Source organism: Misgurnus anguillicaudatus, unplaced genomic scaffold (genome assembly GCF_027580225.2).
Source record: "Misgurnus anguillicaudatus unplaced genomic scaffold, ASM2758022v2 HiC_scaffold_34, whole genome shotgun sequence".
NCBI classification, from domain to species: Eukaryota; Metazoa; Chordata; class Actinopteri; order Cypriniformes; family Cobitidae; genus Misgurnus; species Misgurnus anguillicaudatus.
Window position 1 is genome coordinate 1,964,338 of NW_027395284.1, and position 23,752 is coordinate 1,988,089.

The following is a 23,752-nucleotide window of genomic DNA, read 5'->3' on the forward strand; positions in this document are numbered from 1 at the left end:
TATATTACACATTTTAAAGCTAAAATCATTAGTGCCGTGGTGTTTCAATGGTTTCGTGAGAATCACCCATATTATTTATAGATTTATATACTGCAGTTTGTACTTATTCGCAAAGATTTTTCTTTCAATTCCCTTTGGGTAGTGAACATGCTTTGAGTGACCTCATCTGAAAACATCTCAAGTTTACTTGGCCCTGGAACACAACCAAGTGTGCTAGCTAAAGCTTTAGTGCTCATGCCATCAAACATGTTGTGACAGACTACATGTCTTGCAGGTCCAAATGACAATGACGCACTGTGATCCTCTATTTGCTGCAGAACATAGCAAAGACACGCATGAACATCACTGTCACATCAGGGTTTTGTCCTTTAGAAACAACAGACCACCCTCAGTGTTCATGTAAACCTTCACAGAAAGATGTGCTTTATCATTGACTCATGAGAATGCCATGTATCTAGTCCTAGCCTGCAGCCTTGAGGGGTTTCCATAGAAACACTGCAAAATTGTTTTGAATCTAAAATGTTTATGCATAGATGACTAGAACTCTGAAATGAGATCTTATGACTCATGACAGACCAAAACACACGCTCACGTTTTCATAATTGCATAACCATGAGTGCAGAATAGGTATGGACTGATATCTATGAGTTTTGATCTCCAACAATTCACTGCACAATATGCATCAGTCCTTGCATCTTTTTGCATGGTTAGAGGATGATAGGGTGCCGACTAACTAATGAATACATTTGCACCACAATACTGTACTGTTTGCTTGGATGACGACATCACATTTTGTTGGCTGCCGGCCACCCTGCTTTCAAGATATCTGCTGCAGCTAATAAAAACCAATATTGGTTTAATCTAGATGTACTTCACTACTTTTTCTCTCTAGGTGTCTTTGACATCGCTAAAGATCGTTTCCTCACCTCTCCCCGTGATTGCTGGAGCAACGTGTCGAGGCTTATCCGTCTGCTCCAGGCCTCCGTGCCAAACACAACACCCGCTAAGAGAATTAGCCTCTCGCTCCAGAGTTCTGGCACTGTCCAGCTAGAAAAGTTAAAGGCTGGTTGATGCTTCTCTCAGAGTTTCCTGTGGGTATTCTGTCTGTCCCTGGAGAGCCATCCAACAACGGGTTTACTGCCAGTCAGCTGGAACAAACGTTTGTTTTTGGGGGAATTATTCTTGTGGAAAGGAAGCTGTGATAAAGGTTTTCTTTTTTTAGACAAGATGTCTTGCAAAGCCTAGATCAGTCACGGAATTAAAACACGTTTTTTTTTTCCGGGGTTATGCACTCATCCCTGTGCAACCCCCGACTTTCTGCTGCTCGAATGTTGATGGCTTGCCTGTGTAAAGGATATCTGTTGTCTTACATAATCCTGTTTTGAGTATTGAGCAATGGTGGTCCATGAGAAAATCATTACTCATTCATGGCTAAAATGATAGCGAAAGCTGATTGGCTTGACTGGTTTGTGTTTGGTTATTTGTGTGGAATTAGGCACATTTAACTCTCCCATTGGCTTATTTTTATAGTTTTTTTTAACCATTGAGGCCACGTTTACACAACAACGTTTTTAACGTTTTATGCATTTTGGCTGTTGTTACAAGAGAATGGTATTTTGGGATCCTGAAAACGCAAGTTTTTAGTGTTATCGTTTCTTTGTAAACGACCAAAATGGGAATTTGCTAAAATGGTGATGTCATGCACATACTAATATGCATTCAGTCTAGCTTGCAAGAGTACTTAACAACCATAACAACCAGTGATGGGAATAACAGCATTATAAATCAATGGCATTACAGCATTGCTTTTTTTCAGTAACGAGTAATCAAACGAATTACTGTTTCCACTGTTAAGTTGCCATTACTGACAATAAAATGTTATGTTACTATAATTCGATCGATTCATTCGCAAAGATTCTTTACAAAGTAACATTGCCATCTACTGGCTTGGCATGCATAATACAGCGTTTTTAAGTTTATGCTATTCCATGTGAACGAGGATTGTTTTGACAATGTTGTGGTCTGTACACAAAATGCAAAAAAAGTGGTTCCATAAATATACATTCTGATCGGTTGTTAACTAATGGGAGGAGCCTTTGTGTACTCGTGTACTTTGACCTAAAATTGAAACCTGGGTTACCAGGTTTCCATCTATAGGGATGCGACTTCGGGAGCGAATATGAAATGAATGGCACCAGCAGGAGTTTCATGACAACAGAGTTCACTGCACACTTTAATTCAAAAGATATAGACATGTACATCTAAAACTTAAAGGGACACTCCACTTTTCTTGAAAATAGGCTCATTTTCCAGCTCCCCTAGAGTTAAACATTTAATTTCTAGCATTTTGGAATCCATTCAGCTGATCTCCCGGTCTGCCAGTACCACTTTTAGCATAGCTTAGCATAATCCATTGAATCTGATTAGACCATTAGCATCGCGCTCAAAAATAGCCAAAGTGTTTCGATATTTTTTCTATTTAAAACTTGACTATACTGTTTACATCGTGTACCTAGACTGACGGAAAATTAAAAGTTGCGATTTTCTAGGCAGATATGGCTAAGAACTATACTCTCATTCTGGCGCAATAATCAAGGACTTTGCTGTCGCAACATGGCTGCAGCAGGCGCAATGATATTACGCAGTGCCAAGTTACCAAGGGTATTTAAGACTATTTTCGGGAGCTGCATAATATCATCGGGCTGAATGAATTCTAAAAAGATAAAAATTAATTGTTTAACTCTAGGGGAGCTGGAAAATGAGCCTATTTTCAAAAAAAGTGGAGAATGCCTTTAATAGATTAAACAACAGATACCTATAATGCCTTTTAACATGTATCAGCCCAGTTATTTTCCACATTTTAAACACGTTCATGTCATTTCAGGGTGACTATTAAACATAAATCCGTTATACATAATGTTGAAATAGTAAGGTTTGTATGGTTTAAAATTATTGTTCACCACTATTGATAACAATGCTACAGCGCTCAAGCGCCTTACGATTCCCTGCCAAAAGGGCGGAGCTTAGGCTGCGTTACGCCAACTGCAGGAGCTCTATATTATGTGAATGCACATTTAAAGGATTGATCATCTGTAGGTGTCAATGTAAAGGAGTTCTTCACCCAAATAGCATGGACGTACACCAAGTGATTTTGCTATGAAATGGTTCATTGCGCCTTTTTCAAACCACGTGTCTTTTGGTAATTAAACCACTGTGGTGAATGACCATACGCTAGTGGATCGCTTTGAGCAAAGGGGGGGAGTTTTTTCCCTTTTCTTTCTCTGAGATATTTGAGGTTTGTGGAAAAAAGTCAAACCACAGTCATTCTGGCAAAGGTTTAAATCGTCTGGCTGGTGAACGTGCTGTATGGGTGGCCCTGAGAATGAGAACTCCTCATTTCGACGCCATGTCGAACTGCCGTGCATTCTGTTAAGTATCATAAATTGCACCGAAAGTACTTCTATGACTTATGTTCAGGTGCAATTATTGGTTTGTGGTGCTCCACATCAGCAGAACTAAAGCAAGCAGTTGAAAATAGGATTGCACATTGAGTTTCATGTGGCTTGAAACTTCTACAAAAAATCGGGGGTCCATCAGATATAATATGACACATTAATGTTTTCAGTGGCTAAAACATGTCTGGTTTACAGTCCTATCTCACTTAGTCCCAGATGAATCAAGCCAGCAAAAGCAATAGCCATGTAAGGCAGTAGTTATTATGGTAGATGTCAACAGAGACGTTTGATGACACAGCAGACTCCATTAGCAGTAGTGGGGATGATGAATTGAAACTTCAGCTCAGCTCTCTGGTTGGATGGCCACAGTAGACGGTTAAAGAAAAACACCACCATTTTTCAATATTTTACTATTACTACCTATATTTTCTCAGTGCGTGCACTTAATCTTTGTACGGCGTGTTGTGAATGTGTTAGCATTTAGCCTAGCCCCATTCATTCCTTAGGATCCAAACAGGATCTTACAGTAGAATGAATTTACAGTAGAAGCCAACAAACACTTCCATGTTTTCCCTATTTAAAGACTGTTACATGAGTAGTTACACAAGTAAGTATGGTGGCACAAAATAAAACGTGCCGATTTTTTTTAAGCGATAAAAAATGAGAACTATACTGTATGGCGGAAGACCACTTAGTTTGCAGCACTTCAACCTTTTATCAGCTTAAAAAATCGCCACGTTTTATTTTGTGCCACCATATTTACTCATGTAACTACTCATGTAACAGTCTTTAAATAAGGGAATACATGGAAGTGTTTGGTGGCTTCTGAATTCATCCCTGTTTGGAATGAATGGGGCTAAGCTAAATGCTAACACATTCACGACGCGCTGTATAAAGATTAAGTGCACGCATTGAAAAAGATAGGTATGTATTAATTTGTCTAAATTGAGGTAAGAACATAGTAAAATATTGAAAAAAGGTGGTGTTTTCATTTAAGGGGTGATGTAATATTTGGACATTAAGAAAAAGGATGGAAGGCTGCAAAGCTGTAAACAACAACTAATCGGTGCTTGTTTTTGCTGAAGAATGGATCATGAACTTGGTGCGGATGTTGTTGCCTCGCAGTCTTGTCGTAGCTTTTAGCTTACATGTGGAAAAGGTGCTATTTGCTTTCCTGCACTCCATAGAGGAAAGTTTGGGGCCAAAGTAAACCCACCCTGGCCAACACTTTTAGTACTTGTTTTTTCCTTGCCACAAATGAGCTCTTAGCACTTGTGTTGGTTTTTCTCTGAACTGTCCCTGAAGCAAACAGTCTGCTCCCCTGGGTAATAACTGATTGATCACTACAAGGTTGTCATTCATTTAACATCTGGTGATTCTCCTGCTTAGATGTTCATCTCATTGCAGGTGTTTCATAATTTTACATTAGTTCCCCTTACATGCAAGAATGCTTGCTAAACAACCAAAAAACGTGTAGAAGTAGTCTAAACTGGTTTGCTTGTCTCCAAGCCTGGCCAGCAAAGCATCCTTAAATTGGCCAAGCCAGTATTCAGCTGGTTCAGCTGGTGGGCCAGATGGCAAGTGCCCAAAACCCTTCTAAAACCTAAGAGCCCAACAAAAACCAGCAAACCTTTTATTCAGCTGAATCAGAACTAGAAAAAGAAATATTTCTCCAAGTTTATTTCAAGACTTAGGGACTGGGGACAGATCACTCCATTAAACACTACGAGTACATGGCCTCACAAACAGATGCTCTCCAGCTGATGGGCAGCATCCAAGCCCTTCATCCACCACAGCTGAGAGTCTTCTTCCTCTTTCTCCACATCATCTGAAAACCATTATAGCATCATTTTACATGCGGCACAGTGAAAGTTGACGTAGACGGTTGACGTACAACACTGTGATCCGGGAGGCTCTCACGCTGACTGTGGGTTCGGACGGTGAGATGCTTGTCATTATGTCTCACGCTGCTCTTTGATTAGGAAGGCAACGTAATTTCAGGGCGATCAAATGAACTCTAGTGATGTGTTGAGGCTGATGCTGTTTGGTGTTGTACATGGCCACATGCAGATGCATAGATTTTATGGTGCAATCACTGCAATGCGCGTGTCATTGTGGCACGAGTTTCATTATAATCTTTATATAGTTAGTTTTTTTTGTACTTTGGCAAAACCATTTAAGGTGCAATTGCAAATTATATAATTTTAACGCAAGCAGTTCTGTTTTATTAATTGTGATGCATCATGTTTCTACAAAGCGTGACATGCTGTAGAGATGAACGTTTATGAGAGGAGGTGATATAATCTGATTTATCTTTTTACAGTTACATGAGCACATTAATATTCCTTGTTAAAGTGAATGCGGTTTACCGTTCCCTATGTTGGTTTTGATCTCTTGGATCAAATACATTTCTTTCATCTGTCATTTGGCAACTACTGTACTTTACTCAGAAAAAATACAAGAAGGTAGAAAAGTTCTCGCTGGGGCGATTGCTTTTCAAAAAGTACACTTTTGTACCTAAAAGGTGAATATTGGTACCTCAAAGATACACATTGCCCTGCTAAAAAAAACATTAAAACCATTACAAAAAATTCTAATGGTTTTATTGGGAATGTTATTGGTTCTAATGGAATATGACCCAAACACACTACAGTGTATTGATTTTTGTGGGTCTCTAATGGTATGTATTGGTTCTAATAAAATATGTATTGGTTCTCATGGCCCAAAACACACTACAGTGTAGTGGTTTTAATGGTAAAAGCTAATGGTTCCTCCTATTGGTATTTTTTTTAGAATTTTCTGTAATGGTTTTATTGTATTTTTCAGCATTGTGGTACCTTACAAGTACACATCAAAGGTAAATATCTGTACCAAAAGTGTAGGATGAGAGTTGATGTTATCCATCAGGATCAATTTTATTTTCTTGTACCAATGAATCATTTACAATGCCCTGTTGAAAAAGAAAACAAATTATGATTTTCCTTGGATAAGACTGTAAAAAACATTTGTGAATAGACCGTTTGACACAAAATTCTCCATGTTGCATAGGCACCAACCTTTATCCTTTCTGCTGTCAAACCAAACACATTTGTCTTGCATCTCCAATCAGAAAGGATTCTCTGTTCTCTTTGTTTCATAGAAAAAGCATCTCACATTTGTTGGTTATAAAGTAAAGGCTGTAAATGGCGGACACATGTGGACAAAGATTGATATTCAGTAATCCGTTAGCTCTGGGCCCTAAAGACCCGACTTATTCAGAGGATGAAATTGGCCCCTGTGTTGGCCTATTGAGTTTGTTTGCTAACAGTCCAGGCTTTGTTAACCGACACAGCTTAGGGAATGTGCTTCGCTGCGCTGGGAGCCCGGGGACAGCATAACATTTTAGTAGACGTGCAGGTGTCTCTATAATTCCCCACATCTGACTACATCCTTCATATATGGATGTATAGCTTTAGTGCAGCTGCGTATGCAGGTCACATGGCTGTTGACAGAGACTACAGTGGGCTTGTGTTTGGTTGGAGAGATAAAAACTCTCTTTTTAGAGGATTAGAAAGTAAAAAAAACCCGAAAGTCACACATCATTTTCATGAAGTTAAACTTTTCTGAACTTTGTCGCACCGCTGGACACTCCCCAACCAGTTGCCAATGGTCACTGTTGCTCGTCTCGCCTTAAGTCGGCAGCTCTCCATTAAAATGAATGGGAAGTGTCGCTTTGTTGCTGCATGTCGCTTGTAATGTGAATGGGGCATACATACATCACTTCCGTGTTGTATTCACGAGAGAAAACCCTTATGTGTACCAAATGTTCAGCAACTGAAATTATTTGGCCAAAAATAGTCAAATATATGGATGCTCCAATCAGAATTTTTGCAGCCAAAACTGAGTACCAATTTTTTGTCTTCATGATCAGCCAATACCAATGCCCACAGTAATACCACAGATGTTGTCTTTGTCCATTACTTGCAGTAATTAGATTTTTAATAGAGAATCAAATAAATAAGCACAACAGATATTTCTTTTGAAAAGAGAAATTTAATATGCCTTTAAAAATTGTATGTCTGTTAAAAGTAATGAAAATAAAACACTTCACAGTCTCTTTACTGTATGAATTAAATATACACGCATTCCTATGAAGTACAACAGTTCTTCAGTCAAGAGCAGAGTGATTTTATTCAGAGATGAATTACGTTACTGTAGCTTTAAGACATAAGGGAGATCGCTCTACACATGCACTGATGACAAGCTGTCTGTTTGCGCGCGTGTCGGGTGTACGCGGACAAGAGCAGCTGTGAGGAAAATGAACGTTTAAACTGTCAAAACTTTTAAACCCATGCAAAAAATAAACATTGGCTTGAAGGTGCAATGTCCACGATTGATATGTGTTGTATACGCTGTTTGATGGGGATGTGAAGAAGATGCATCGCGCTGTTAGGACTGGAGCGCGTTCTCATAGAAAATACACATATCTCTGTTAAAGGAATATTCAATTTTCTTAAAAGAAAAATCCAGATAATTTACTCACCACCATGTCATCCAAAAGTTGATGTCTTTCTTTGTTCAGTCGTGAAGAAATTATGTTTTTTAAGGAAAACATTGCAGGATTTTTCTCATTTTAATTGACTTTAATAGACACCAACAATTAACACTTAACTCAACACGTAACAGTTTTTTTCAACGGAGTTTCAAAGGACTATAAACAATCCCAAACGAGGCATAAGGGTCTTATCTAGCAAACGATTTTTATTTCTGACAAGAAAAATAACAAATATACACTTTTAAAGCACATCTTCTCGTCTAGATCCGGTCGTGATGCTCGAGCGTGACCCCACGCAATACGTCATGACGTCAAGAGGTCACAGAAGACGAACGCGAAACTCCGCCCCAGTGTTTACAAGTGTGTTGAAACAGGACCATTCCTACGTTGTTGTATGTCAACTGATACTAATTAATGTCTTTGTGTTAGTTTATTGTTTACAATGGTCCGCAAATGTGCATTTTATATATGTAACACGTGACCTCCCTACGTCACTACGCATTTATGTTAGGTCGCGCTGGACCGGATCTAGACGAGAAGTTGTGCTTTAAAAGTGCATATTTTTTATTTTTCTTGTCCAAAATGACAATCGTTTCGCTAGATAAGACCCTTTTGCCTCGTTTGGGATTGTTTATAGTCCTTTGAAACTCCGTTGAAAAAAACTGTTACGTGTTGAGTTAAAGGGATAGTTCGGCCAAAAACGATATTAAACCCATGATTTACTCACCCCCAAGCTGTCCGAGTTGCATATGTCCATCGTTTTTCAGACAAACACATTTTCGGATATTTTAGAAAATATTTTAGATCTTTCTTTTGATTAAATGTAATGTTACGGGGTCCAGCAATAGTCCACGACCTTCAAGTCCAAAAAAAGTGCGTCCATCCTTCACAAATTAAATCCAAACGGCTCCAGGATGATAAACAAAGGTCTTCTGGGGGTAATCCGTGCAGTGTTGTTGTAGAAATATCCATATTTAAAATGTTATTAACTTTATTAACTAGCTTCCGGTAGCGCCGCCATCTTAGACTCAGGAGAGAGTATTAGCGTAGTGTACGCACTTTTCTTAGTGACGTATGACAAATCGGAGGGCGGGGGACAGAGCAGCAACAGAGAAACCGCTGTCTATGCTGCGTAAGCGCTCATCCTGAATGCATATGACTCTAAAATGGCGGCGCTACCGGAAGCTAGTTAATAAAGTTAATAACATTTTAAATATGGATATTTCTACAACAACACCGCACGGATTACCCACAGAAGACCTTTGTTTATCATCCTGGAGCCGTTTGGATTTCATTTGTGAAGGATGCAGTGCCGGCCTGAGCCTCTTGGGGGCCCTAAGCAGAATGTGTTTGGGGGCCCCCCTACCACCCCGCGGACACAAATGTCACGCTCTAATGTTACATTATAAATGAATACAGTGAGGTTAAATAATGAAAAAAATCTATACTTAAATAAAATACTTTATTCTTCAATGTGTCATGTCATATTAACAGGCTATGGAATGTTAACATTGGCCAGCAAGAAAAACCTCATCTGCTGCATCATCAGCTGTGGAGGCACTGACACTTGATGAAACATCAGGGGTGGGTAGAGTTGGTTGTGCTCCAAAGTACTTCAACAGTGTTCCTGAAAAAAATAGCATTGGATAAGTGCATAGTTGATCGAGCAGAATGAGTTTATTTTGCTAATTTTTCATTACTTACACAACAAGCAATAAATAAATAAATATGAGGATAGCACTGTTACATCACTACCCACCATATAAATAAGATTGAAGTCTATTTTCATCACAGAAATCTTCCTACCCAACATGGTATTGGTATATATTCTCATAAAGTCCAATACCATCTCTTACCAAAGATCTTAGACAGAGAGCGCATGTGCTTTGCCTATGAAGCTGGAACGTTACCGATGTTGGAACGTTCACTTCAACACATACAGCAATGCTAGCTAGGGGTGTGATGGATCACAAAACTCACGGTTCGGATCACATTATGGTTTTTGAGGCACAGATCTGATCATTTTTCGGATCAGCAGAATAGGGGGTTGGAAAAACTAATAAAAAATGAGGAAATTACTTACAAACATTTATAAAAAGAACAAAGTTGCACATTAAATAAGGGCTAAAATTAGCATTAGGTACAGAAATCAAATCAAATGAATCATAACACTTTATTGTATGAATTAAATATAATTATTATTTTTTAGAGCTACAGAAGTGATTTTCTCTTTGTCTTGGAAGGTTTGATTAACATTAATGATACAGATTTAAGTAGGTTAATTAAGGTTACTGTCTCTTTAAGAGAAGCACGGACCTGGTTTCTGCCTAATCTATACATAAACCGCCCAAAGACATAAACAAATGTTTTTATTGGAAAAGAGTACTGTGGAGATCACTTTGTTTGTATGTGCCCTGTCAAGAACAGAAAGATTTTATGTTCCTCTCTCCATGTGTGCCCTACTAAGTGCACTTATACGCGGCGCGCTCACACAGACGGAAATACAGACGGCGGAGCATAAAAACGTTATGTTATTTTCAGTGCTCTATTCCTCAAATGTATGTTAATGGACTACAGTATGACACAAAATAGCGTAACTCTCTCTAAAGTTTAAAAATCAAGTGTTAGTGTTTTGATCTCTGAAGGGAGCTGGGCTGGACAATTTAAACCGCATGGGCATTGGGCATGCAGAATACTGCTCACTTTAGCGCCTTTTTGCGAGATAAATTGTTTAAAATCACTTGAAATGTTAACTTTTGCAAGCCTTTGAAACACTTGCAAATGATAAACTTTCGCTATTTGAGCGCATGCGAGCCGAACCGTGAGTCGATCACGGTCACGGATTAACGTCGATCTGTCACACCACTAACACAAATTAAACATAACGTTACTGTATATAATCATGCAAACATACCTTTATCTTGCTCTTTTTTTCCTCATCCTCGGTCCTTTTCTTTGTTCTCTTTTCGGCCCCAGAGGGATATATCCTTTTTTGTGACATGTCAAATGGCTCATCATTGTTTACAGTGAGTGACGACGTAGGCACTTGCGCGCTGACGCGCAGGTGGCGCAGGTGTCTATGTTGCGCCTGACTAAAACGCTAGCACTGCAGTGCAGACACATAGTTGTCTGCAAATCAAAATTTTCTTGTCTTTAATTATTCATTTATAAATTCGTATTCATTTATTCATCCATTTATATTACCTGTTTAAGTTATTTAATTGTATAAAAAATAAAAAATAAAAAACGATTGTGGCGGGGGCCCCCTGGTGGCCAGCGGGGCCCTAAGCAGCCGCTTGGTTCGCTTATGCCTCGGGCCGGCCCTGGAAGGATGGACGCACTTTTTTTGGACTTGAAGGTCGTGGACTATTGCTGGACCCCGTAACATTACATTTAATCAAAAGAAAGATCTAAAATATTTTCTAAAATATCCGAAAATGTGTTTGTCTGAAAAACGATGGACATATGCAACTCGGACAGCTTGGGGGTGAGTAAATCATGGGTTTAATATCGTTTTTGGCCGAACTATCCCTTTAAGTGTTAATTGTTGGTGTCTATTAAAATCCATTAAAATGAGAAAAATCCTGCAATGTTTTCCTCAAAAAACATAATTTCTTCTCGACTGAACAAAGATAGACATCAACATTTTGGATGACATGGTGGTGAGTAAATTATCTGGATTTTTCTTTTAAGGAAATGGAATATTCCTTTAAGGCAGAAAAAGAAATTCAAATTTGCAGAGGAGCAACGGGATGTAAAAATGCTCGCCTTGCGTAAAAGTGATCTCCAATTGCGGCCGAAATCAGGAGCCCTATGATGACAAAATTAAACAGGAAGGTTCATGAGATCTGCAAATTTAGCGAGTACCGATCGTGTAATTTAATGCGATGATCGGCCGAGGCCAATCAATCGGAGCATAGTAAAAAAAAATTGCGTCATCAAAAAACGTTATTGTGCAAGTAAATTTATTCGGTCTGTCCATGTATTTGGCCGAACACAGAAAATGGCTTTTTGCTATTTTCGAACAAATAGTTTCAGATGCAAACATTCGGTGCATCCCTATATAAAGGTAGCCATAAAAAATTATTACATGATGATAACATGATTTCTGTTTCTTTGTAGTGCAAAAAGGTTCTTTAGATTATAAAAATGTAAACAAGAAATAGTTCTTTCCAAAACCTTGACTGAATGGTTCTAGTTTAGGGGGGCTAAAAATAGAGGTGAAGAACCCTCCATAGCAACATTATTTTTAAGAGTGTACATATGAGATGGCATGAGGGTGAGTAAATTATAGTGATGCTAAGAAATTAAAATTGTAGTCTGAAACCGAAAATTCATTATGCACTTGGCGGAAAACTGAAACCAACATTTTGCACAGACATGTACCGCTCACATTTTTGTAAAAAGTAAAATCTAGTTCTCATAATAGCGTGTCCGCGTCCTGTGCTTTATAAGGGGCAGCAAATAAAGTTTACAGTCTCTCTCGAATAAATTCTTAAAACCCAAGAGTAACATCTCATCATTTTAACAGACTGTGAAATAGAAGTTTACAGCCAAGCAAGGAAATACCAGCAATAAAACTATAGGACGGGAACTCAAATAGAGAAGACAAGCCTCTAGGTTTGCTGTGCATTCAAGATATACATACAGTACATCATTTCATGTGTTTCATTCCCGTGTTATTGCTCAGGGTTGGTCTAAAATGTCAGCCTTGGAGTTATGTGCGGGCACACATGCGCACACATGGACACTTGCATGTGACTGAGAATAACTTATGGATGGCTTGGAGGCAGCACAGCAGAGCTTAAGATGAAAGACACGTGAGATCCTGCTATTATCCATCCACACACTCATGTGGACAGTAGGCCTAATACATCTAGTATTGGGTTCCAATACAGGGTTAAAAATTACAAATTCTTATCTGAACGCACATACAAATGAACACACACAGCTGCTAGCTTGTAGTCTACATATCCAATACCTTGAATTCCTTGCAGGTTGCCTCAGCTGTCAGCAGTATTTTAGGAGCCACTACCTGAGAAGCCCACCTACTGGGAAACTTAAAGGACCACCAGTTTCTCAGCAAATCCTATGGGAGTGTTTGTCCTCAGATGTTTTTTGCATCCTTTGGACCCTCCTAACAATAGCTCATGGGAATGTGACATCCCTCTTGCTTATCACAGCTGAGATTGTGTGCATTTATGAGCTTCTCTTGTAAGTCTGTTTAAGTAACAGCACAACCTTTCACAGGAAGAAAATAAGAGATGTTCTCCAATTACACAATGTGATTGTTTTTCACAGGTTATTGCACAATCGTGTAGTTTCAATTTTCAAGATCAACCCTAGAGATGTTCTCATCGAAGGTCCACACCTTTTGTGTTTTGGACTGCAAGACAGGGGTTTGGATCTGTAGCCCCAAACCTTCCCTCTCTTTTGAGAGAAGCTGTCATCTATGAGACTCAAGCCAGGGTACAGTTTTTTCCCCAGAACATAAACATAACATTTATATGTCCTATGTCACAGTTGTCAGTCCAGTACTGCATGGTTCACTTGGCTCAGCCAGCTGACATTTGCAATAAAACTGTAGTCAGGACTTGTGCGCAAGATTGTTTCCCCGTCCATTTTAAAGCATACATTTTTGAAGACGGGCAATGCTAGAGCATTGAAGTATGACTGCAACAACTAATCAATAAAATTAATTAGGGCTACATAACAATTATTTGCACTTAATTGTTTGCAAAATAAAGGTTTTTGTTATTTTTATATATTTTTAAATATTTATATTTAAATATGATTAGGGCTGTCAAAAGATAAATAGCGATTAATCGCATACAGAATAAAAGTTTGTTTTTGCATAATATATGTGTATTATTTTGTATATATAAATACACACACATGCATGTATGTATTTAAGAAACATGAACATGTATGTATTTTTTATAGATTTTTAAATATTTTATATTAAATTTAAATATATATATATATATATATATATATATATATATATATATATATATATATATATATATATATATATATATATATATATATATTACAACGGGGCTGTTGAGTGCTGTATTCTGATTGGCTGAGAAATGCTCCATGGGTGTTGATTATTTTTTTATAAACGCACACCTGACTAAAAAAATAGGCACCAGAGCAATGTTTGTGGTAATCGTGGTATATTATGTGAATTATTTAAAATGATGCACAATTCAACGGCCCGTCGTCAATTATTTCTTACACATACTTTTTTTTTCTACAAAAGTATACATGAATGTGTGTATTTACATAATAATTACACACACATATATTATGCAAACACGAACTTTTATTTTGCATGCAGTTAATCACGATTAATCAGCCCTAAATATAATATAAATATAAATAAATATACAAATGTATATACACGTAATTATTTCTTAAATATAAGAACATGCATGTGTGTGCATTTATATATCCAAAATTATTATACACAGTAAACACGCATATATGATGTAAACAAACTTTATTTCGCAAACGATTAATCGGGATTAATCGTTTTGCAGCCCTACTTAATCGATTTTGAAAATTGTTGTTAATGGATTTTGTTACCGATTGGTTGTTCCGTGCACATCACAGGGAGGGAGCATTTTAATACAACTCAATACTTGTCTTATTTATATTTTGGATATATGTAACCCTGTCTGTGAAAGTCTCAAAATCTTATTATGAGATTAGAAGCATAAAAAATTTAAATTTTAAGGTTTAAAATGTCAAAATTTAGGTCTGTTTTTAACAAAAATACTTAATATGTAGCTTTTGAACTTTTAAGGAACACTTTTAATCATAAATACTCTGAATAGTTGCCAAAAACTATTGTAGTATTTAGTAAGCACAATTTAAAATGTATCATTTAAATTAATTAATAATTGATAAGATCATTGACATATTATTTTGTTTTTATCTGATTATTCGATTGATTGTCCAATGGCCAATGCTAAAGCATTAAAATGTTGAGGAGGGGTGGTTGAACTCGAGATGAGAGGTGTATTTCAGTGGGTTTGTGTGTGTTGGTCTATGGGGTATTGATTGCTCATGACTTCATAACAATATGTCTTATTAGTAGCCCCTCATAAGCAGAGTGGAAGACCCCTACTGCGACCCAATTATAAAGGGTTGCCATGACAACTGACCTTTGTGTATTCTTTCATTTATTTAAAGTGTTTGGTCCTTGTGTGCGTTTTGGGCTAATGGTTGAGTGGTCTCAAGAGAGCAGGGGCGCATAAGGGCTGAAACTCTTCTGGAGTGATGGCATAAAGGATTTTAGGTTGACTGACCACTGAATTTAAGTTTTGCTCAGTCTGACAATATGTTTTGAAGCAAAAGGTTTGTAATCAGCTTATTTTTTGTTCAAGAAAATAAATAATCAGTTTTCCAATAAGAGCGTGCATATACATTCCTGGTCTTATTGTAAATGATTAATCAGAGCATGTGGTTTTTTTTTTACAAAAAAATAAAGATTTGTATTTGTAATCTTTTATGATTTCCCTCAGGATCATTTTTCATCAATTTCTCATGGATAAAATTAAGTCACACAATTCAGCATTGTATTAAAGCAGCTTTGCAGAGAATACAGAAAAAAGAAGTACAGGCAAATAAAAAAGGATTACAAAATACACATAAACTAGCAGTACCAACCATGAAAATAATCGGACCATTACATTTATGCTTTTAAACAATGCTGCGTTTCAAATATATTTAATCAGTACTAACTCTATTAAGTTCTCTAAGATAAAAATGAAGTGTAATTGCATTGTACTATCAAGCAAATACGCATATTACATTTTTCATAAAGTGTACAAAAGAGATGCTTACTGTGTAAAATAGTTGTGTCTAGGACTGTAGTGTTATATTGGTAGTGCTATTAAGAAAATAAACAAAAATTTTTACACATATGCTTTTTGCATGGACTCCTCTGAGCCCTTCCTGAGTTAGCTAATGTGATAAATGTAAGTAACAGAGCCTGCTGTGTGGGTGGATATAAATGCATGTCAAGGTTGGAGGGCCTGGTGAGAGACTTGCATGAAAACCTCAGACGTCTCGACATTGTTTTTTCTAATACGTACAAACTGCGGCAAGCTTTTAGCTGGAATCTAAACTGGATTAGGGAAAGCTTTTAGATGGTGTAAGATTGGATATAGGCTATGTCATCATGCATCTAAGAACTGATGCGGTTTCGGTGTACATTAGTTTCTAAAGTTCTAACCTATTTACAGAAATTCTCGCAATGCAGAGATGTTTTTATGATGCGGTGTATTTTTTTCATCATGTAACGGATTATGGTTTGCACTGCAGTTCAGTTAAAGTCACAATGAAATTGAAATTAATATTATAATATTTTATTATAACTTTATAATATTGTGGCATTTTACTAATTAATTAATGTGCCCACATAATCTTTAATCAAAAATCCTAATCTTCTCCCATCCTTGAAACAATCTCTCTTTACTTCTAATCACGGGATATGGCAGGTGGGCGGGGCCCGGAAACAGTTCGCAGGGTTTAGCAAATAGCAACATGACCCAACTCTCAACAAACCAATCAATTCTCGATGGACTAATTCAGAACAAGCCCTACATTTTTTTTCTTATTTTAGAAGCCATTTCACTCGGATATATGTCACGACAATTTACATGGTCACGTCGAGTAACATACAATAAACGTAAAACATCATACATAAAAAGAACATCAGTTGGAATCAACAATGACTGAAATCAAATGGAAAACAGCTTTATATAGACGGTTTCAGCAGTAACAACATAAACAAGCGGCTGTCGTGGTCCGCACGTAACTTCCAGTAAACTCTACTAAGAATAAATAACAAAAAAGTACTTTAAACTTAGTTTATTTATATAACAAGCAAAATAAACAACACATAGATTATCTAGGAAACCAAAACATTTGTTATTTTTGACGAGGCATTTGTTCAAGAGATCACTTTAGCAACTAGTCAGGCCAATAAAAAAACCAAACCAGAAGTAAAGTTCAGATCCAGACGTGTATCGCGTCAGCACACGTGCGTCTGATGAAACCGTCTATAAGATATCCTCAACAGAGCTTAATTGTGCGTTCACACCAGACGCGAATAAAGAGAATAAATTGCGCTATTTATGCGTAGGTGGATGCTTGAACAGTTTGAGTTAACTCGCTTCATTCGCGTGTAAAATGTGCGTCATTTGCACATGAACGTCAGACACGAATACACTCAATTTGCCATCTTGCTCAAATTGAGTAAAGAGTGTTTTTACAACTTACCAGATTGTCCGACCTCCTCACTCACTTTCTTCCAAGCAAGATCCTTTTTATTCCCGTTTCTATAAAAGCACGGAGATGCGTCTTACAGCTCCATGTGTCCACTTACAGCGAAGTTGATTTTGTCCTCCATTGTTGTTTCGTATTTCTGCATCCACTCGCTATGTCGTGTAATTACGTCATTACTAGAGCAAGCTCCTGAGTAACACGAGTCAAACTCACAAAACGCTCAATTTGCGTTGTGTCATTTGCGCAAATCGTGTCATTCACGCCACCGGATGTCTATCGCATATTTGCATTGACTTAATATGTAAATCACTTGCGTTTAATGCTTTATTCGCGTCTGGTGTAAATGCACCATAACGCTGTGATTCGTAACTTTTGCCTCTCTGTCGCCATCTCTGTTTGATTTTAAATTGCAAGTTACTTTACATGGGTTGAAGTCAAATTTCTGCAAAATTGTATACTACAACTTAAATTATAAATCATTATTACAAGCTTGCCTTTGCAAATCGGTGTAAGGTTGCCTGAAAGTTTACAAACTGATTTTTACATCCTTGCTCAATGATTAAATATTGTAAACTTTTTTACCAAATAAAGTTACTGATTGCAGCTTTAAATGTGTGCTCGATATTTCCTTCGATATGAAAAATAAAGGTCTTTTATTTGTTGGGTTTTTCCAAACATCACTCTTTATAGTTTTAGCCTTTTTATAAAGACAGACCGGATGTAGCGGGGAGCGAGAATCAGGGCATGACCCAAGCCAGACTCGCTCCCTGCAAGCCAGCGGCTGTTGTACAGTATATGTCAGGGTGAATTATTACATTTCTGCACCACTACTTCAGCCAATCACTGCTTTTGTTGTTGCTTATACTGAAGTGTGGCTTGTTGTGTGACTTTTCTGTCAGACTTGCAAAAAATAGAACTGTAAAATTCTCATAGACTTCAGAATAATCATTCAGCAACCGCTAGATGCCACGCAAAGATAAAATAAGTAAATATCAGCTGTTAATAATTGTACCAAAACTCAATGGTAATAAATATTGTCTTTTTCCTTGCAGGGCGAACATTGATGAAGTCGAGACGGATGTTGTAGAAATCGAAGCCAAGCTTGATAAGGTACGTTCAGCATCCTCATGTAACCGTATACTGTGTGTCTCCTCCACATCATTTAACTGAGCTGTAGGTTTGAAGGCTTAGAAACACTATGAGTGCATTAGTGTATGGATGAAACAGCATTGTAAATGTGCGCTGAGCTAAATCCCAGCTCATATGCCATACAGGATTAAAGAAAAATGAGAGAGGAACTCATTTTGCATAGGATGTCAAGAACATTTGCATCACAGAGTTGCAGGCTTTGCTGCTTCACAGCGATTGCTCATTGAAATTAGATCTTTATTGGTCATTACTCATCGCTTTCTCATCATATAACCAAAGCTAAACTAATTCAGAAATGCATGAGTGTTGTTGGTCTCTCTCTCTCTCTCTCTCTCTCTCTCTCTCTCTCTCATGCATTCATGAGTGCACCACACGTGCTACATGTGGCTGGCTTTGCATTAGCTAATCATGTACATACTAATTTTCCATTAATTTCATTACAAAGATGGGATATTCAGGCTGGCATTTCTCAGCACAGATCACATTTAATGATCACATCCTATAATCATATACAGCAGCTTATTGACAGGGTGAAAAGCAGGAATAATTCTAGGGGCCTTAGGGGCTTACAGCAATTTAAGTAATATTGATGTAAAGGGCCCAGAGTAATGTACAACCAGCGGCCCAGAATTCATAGCTACAGCTTTGCATAATTGCTTTCCATGTGTTTTAGTAGATTTTATGTAGATTTATTTGATGTGTTGTACTCGACAGTGCAGTATTATATTAATATATGACCTCAGATCTAATGGCGGCCAGTGACTTCTTTTTCGAGAAAGCTCGTCACAACATGTATGTAGCCCGTCATGTGTGTGGCTCGTCATTTCAAAATATGTGTTTGACGCATCATGTAAACTTATGTGCATCACATGTGATGTCAAAATATGAGCCTGCTGCAGATGCGTCTAAAGGGTTTATAATAAAAGAGACGCGTTTGCCAGATACTCGTTTAATCTCATGTGTAAGTTACTATCTTGTGAGTATTTTGTGGGTAAACTTCTGTTCTGTATTCTGTTGTGTTGTCCTCTCTTCATTGCATTAGTTGGTGAAGCTATGCAGCGGCATGATCGAAGCGGGCCGCGCTTATGCCCACGCCAACAAGCTCTTTGTCAATGGGATACGAGACCTGTCGCACCACTGCAAGAAAGAGGAGATGATCTCGGTAGGTTTCCCAGACAGGATCCAAAAATACACATGTGTGACCCTGGACTACAAAACTTAAAGGAATAGTCTACTCATTTTCAATATTAAAATATGGTATTACCTTAACTAAGAATTGTTGATACATCCCTCTATCATCTGTGTGCGTGCACGTAAGCGCTGGAGCGCGCTGCGACACTTCGATAGCATTTAGCTTAGCCTCATTCATTCAATGGTACCATTTAGAGATAAAGTTAGAAGTGACCAAACACATCAACGTTTTTCCTATTTAAGACGAGTAGTTATACGAGCAAGTTTGGTGGTACAAAATAAAACGTAGCGCTTTTCTAAGCGGATTTAAAAGAGGAACTATATTTTATGGCGCAATAGCACTTTTGGGAGTACTTCGACTCGCCTGAAAAGTCCGCTCCCCTTCTCACTCTCATAATGGGAGAGGGAGGGTGTTACTGCGCCGAGTCGAAGTACTCTTCTTAAATATGAAAAACGTTGATGTGTTTGGTCACTTCTAACTTTATCTCTAAATGGTACCATTGAATGAATGGGGCTAAGCTAAATGCTATCTAAGCGTCGCAGCGCGCTCCAGTGCTTACGTGCACGCACACAGATGATAGAGGGATGTATCAACAATTCTTAGTTAAGGTAATAACATATTTTAATATTGAAAATGAGTAGACTATTCCTTTAAGTCTTAAGTCGCACGGGTGTATTTGTAGCAATAGTCAACAATACATTGTATGGGTCAAAATGATACATTTATCTTTTACGGTAAAAATCATTAGGATATTAAAGGATTAGTCCATTTTCTTTAAAAAAAATCCAGATAATTTACTCACCACCATTTCATTTTCATTTTAATGGACCCCAACACTTAACAGTTTTAATGCACTTTAAAATAGCAGTTTCAAAGGACTCAAACGAGGCATAAGGGTCTTATCTAGCGAAACGATTGTCATTTTTGGCAAGACAAATAAAAAATATGCCCTTTTAAAACACAACTTCTCGTCTTCCTCCGGTCCTGTGACGCGCCAGTGCGACCTCACGTAATACGTAATCACGTCAAGAGGTCACGGATGACGTATCGAAACTAAGCCCCAGTGTTTACAAGTGTGAAGAAAGGGGACCGTCCGACGTTGTTGTATGTGGAATGATACTAATTAATGTCTTTGTGTCAGTTTATTGGTTAAAATGATTCGCAAATATGTAACACGTGACCTTTCCACGGCATTGCGCAATTACGTGAGGTCGCACTGGCTCGTCACACAGCTGGAGGAAGACAAGAATTTGTGGTTTAAAAGTGCATTTTTTTATTTTTCTTGCCAAAAATGACAATCGTTTCGCTAGATAAGACTCTTATGCCTTCTTTGGGATCTTTTAGAGTCCTTTAAAACTGCCATTTTAAACTGCATTAAAACTGTTAAGTGTTGGGTCAGTTTAAAGAAACACACCCAGATTTTGGGAATTTAGCTTATTCACCGTATCCCCCAGAGTTAGATAAGTCCAGACATACCTTTCTCATCTCCGTGCGTGCTGTAACTCTGTCTGACACAGCCCCCGCTAGCTTAGCTAAGCACAATGTCTGGAAGTCAATGGCTCCAGCTAGCAAACTGCTCCCAATAAGTGACAAAATAACGCGAACATTTTCCTATTTATGTGTTGTGATTTGTATAGTCACACCGTGTACAAATAACAAGGTCATATGAGACACAGCGATCTTTTAACAGTAACTATATTCTCAGAAGACGAAGCACTGCTACTGACGTAAAAACCAGGTCGAGTTCGAAATAAAATAAAATGGCGGCCAAGGAAGCGACTGGAGCACAAATTTAGTGTAAATAAACGTATATTTTCACTTTTTACACATTTTAATTGCATTTCTAGCGAGAAATTAGTATTGTAGTTTTCAAATATGTGATTAGTTATCACAAAGGCGCTCTTTGTTTATATTTCAAACACGCTGCCTTTGAAGCGTGTCCGAAAGTCTTTCTCTGAGCTGCCTTCATGCCTCCGAAGTAATTTCCTCATGAGGCAGCGAGGCAACAAGTCACTGCCTTGAGTTTTCGGACGCAGCCAGTGTCATGGACAAATGCGGAACTATGCGTTAGCGCCTGTCGGGCTACGCGCTTGCCATATGGACTATGGATTACTCTTTACCGTCTGCCGCTGGTTGTGTCAGTTACGGGCCAACCAAACGACCCAAGAAGAGTTTGGAACAAAACGAGGGAGGATCAATTTGGTGTTGCATTATCTGGATAGAGAGAGCTTCGCGACAACATTTAACTAGACAGAGATTCTGATCCTGCTTGTGTTTTACGCGATGGGTGAGTTGTTTTGATTCGTAACCCTTCAAAAAACTTATGCTATTATATTGATCACAACGTTAGTGTGTAGACCGTAATCAGCACGTCTTCCCGCGGACGATATGCACATCAAGAGGTATTGTACAGCAATATAAATGGTCATTTTAAGACACTTCACAATAAGATTTGTACTGTCAATACATTATGTAAAAAATCATTGTAGATTGTAAGTTGAAAACTTAATTCTATGCTGTTAACCATCGAATTTGGACTAATACTGTAACATCTATGACTAACAATTTCGTTTTGAACATCACATATAAACTTACATAATGAAATAAACGATGTCATCAAACGCAACATTTATAAGACTTGATTACCTTATCCATCAACGTGATTTCTGGTTCGCGTCTAATTGATGGCCATCAGCAAAGACTTCAAATCCCATAATTCCACGCTGCTTCAGAGCGTCATTAAACAACGTCATTGTTATTGATTTGATCTGGCGCCATCTAGCGGCGCAGATAATACAAATTGCATCTTTAATTGCTTTTTAAAAATCTGCATTTAATTCATTGAATGGGTCAAAGCCACATGAACTGCTCTTTATATCTCTGACAATTTACTTTTTATTTCAGGAATGTCTTGAGAAGTGTGGAGAGAGCCTTCAAGAAATAGTCAACTATCACATGGTAAGACCGATCTCCCCCAGCTGCCACTGCATGCTCGCATATGTCCAATAAAAAAAAAACACACGTTTCCCAGTCAAAGCTCATAGCGATTCATCATATGCTGCCATAATCTGGCAGGGCCGTGGTTTTCTCATGGGTGCTTTTAGTATGAAAGCATATTACGTGTGCTGTGGGGCAAAACTCGACCTTGAGAATGTGAATCCCTTTACATGGGGTGTTTCCCATCACATGTGGTTGATTTTTTCCACATGGCACCCAAAAGACATCTGCAGAGTCATGAAAGGCCTGGTCTCCATCAGGTCCATGCACATGTTAGTATTAGTTATACTCTGCTTTTTAGCAAGAATATCAACAGGAAACGTTAGGTGTGCCTTGAACGGTTGAGGTCATGTTTCACACAATTCGACTTACCTCTAGCATACGTGTAAGCTATGACCAGTAAGCTATTATTCTGAAGGTTTGAACATTAGAGTTATTCTTTAAAGGTATGGTTTACCCAAAAACGTCTATGAGGTTCTTCTGCAGAAGACAAAAGAAGATATTTTGGCTGTTCAAAGATGCGTTTTGGTCGATCGGATCACAAGTGGACAAGACATTCCCATTCACACCTGGTCTCTTTTGTCCACTTTCGACCACTTCTGTCCTGATCTAGGGGATGGTTTATGGGCGAGTCCTTAAAACACGAGCGGGAGAAATTTTGCGGGTTTAAATTAATGCACACTAATATTACATCAGAGTCCGCTGCTTGTGTTGTTAATAAACAAGCTGCACAACGTTTTGTACATTTATATTTAAGAGGTTTCTCTGATATTTCAGAGCAATTGATGATAAAAGCTTGCACATCTTTCACACGCTCGCAAAGGAAAGAAAAATGAAAGAGTTGGAGAGCAGCCACTTTATTTTTATCAATGAAAGCCTAAAGACCGCGCCAAACAACATGGGTTCGAGCTAGAAGTTAGGACCGGTCTAGGCGGTCTTTTGTGGCTGTTTGAACACTTTTGACCACATGAGCGTCTACACCACAAAATCAATCCGGTCGAATGCGTTTTTGACTACCTCCCTTTTGGAGCCAGCCTCTAGCGGCCAGTCGATGAATTGCAGTTTAAGTCACTTCCATATTGGCTTCATCAGAGAGATCGGAAGGTTGCCCCTCGCTTTTAA

At 38.1% G+C, this 23,752-nt stretch overlaps 1 protein-coding gene across 1 annotated transcript; it reads left to right on the forward strand.

Annotated features, from left to right (window-relative positions):
* The first annotated feature begins 18,104 nt into the window (after positions 1–18,104).
* On the forward strand, positions 18,105–22,869 carry LOC141363317 (arf-GAP with coiled-coil, ANK repeat and PH domain-containing protein 3-like). Its single transcript, XM_073865951.1, has 3 exons — positions 18,105–18,402; positions 19,484–19,603; positions 22,538–22,869. The coding sequence occupies exons 1-3, from the start codon at positions 18,256–18,258 to the stop codon at positions 22,640–22,642; spliced, it is 372 nt and encodes a 123-aa protein (XP_073722052.1). The 5' UTR covers positions 18,105–18,255; the 3' UTR covers positions 22,643–22,869.
* The last annotated feature ends 883 nt before the right edge of the window (positions 22,870–23,752 follow it).

Bases quoted from the DNA above. Each gene is read 5' to 3' on its own strand.
- LOC141363317 (XM_073865951.1), top strand. From the start codon at position 18,256: ATGCCACGCAAAGATAAAATAAGTAAATATCAGCTGTTAATAATTGTA. The intron at 18,403-19,483 runs GTACGTTCAGCA...TCATTGCATTAG, and splicing joins TCGAAGCCAAGCTTGATAAG to TTGGTGAAGCTATGCAGCGG. The intron at 19,604-22,537 runs GTAGGTTTCCCA...TTTTTATTTCAG, and splicing joins AGAAAGAGGAGATGATCTCG to GAATGTCTTGAGAAGTGTGG.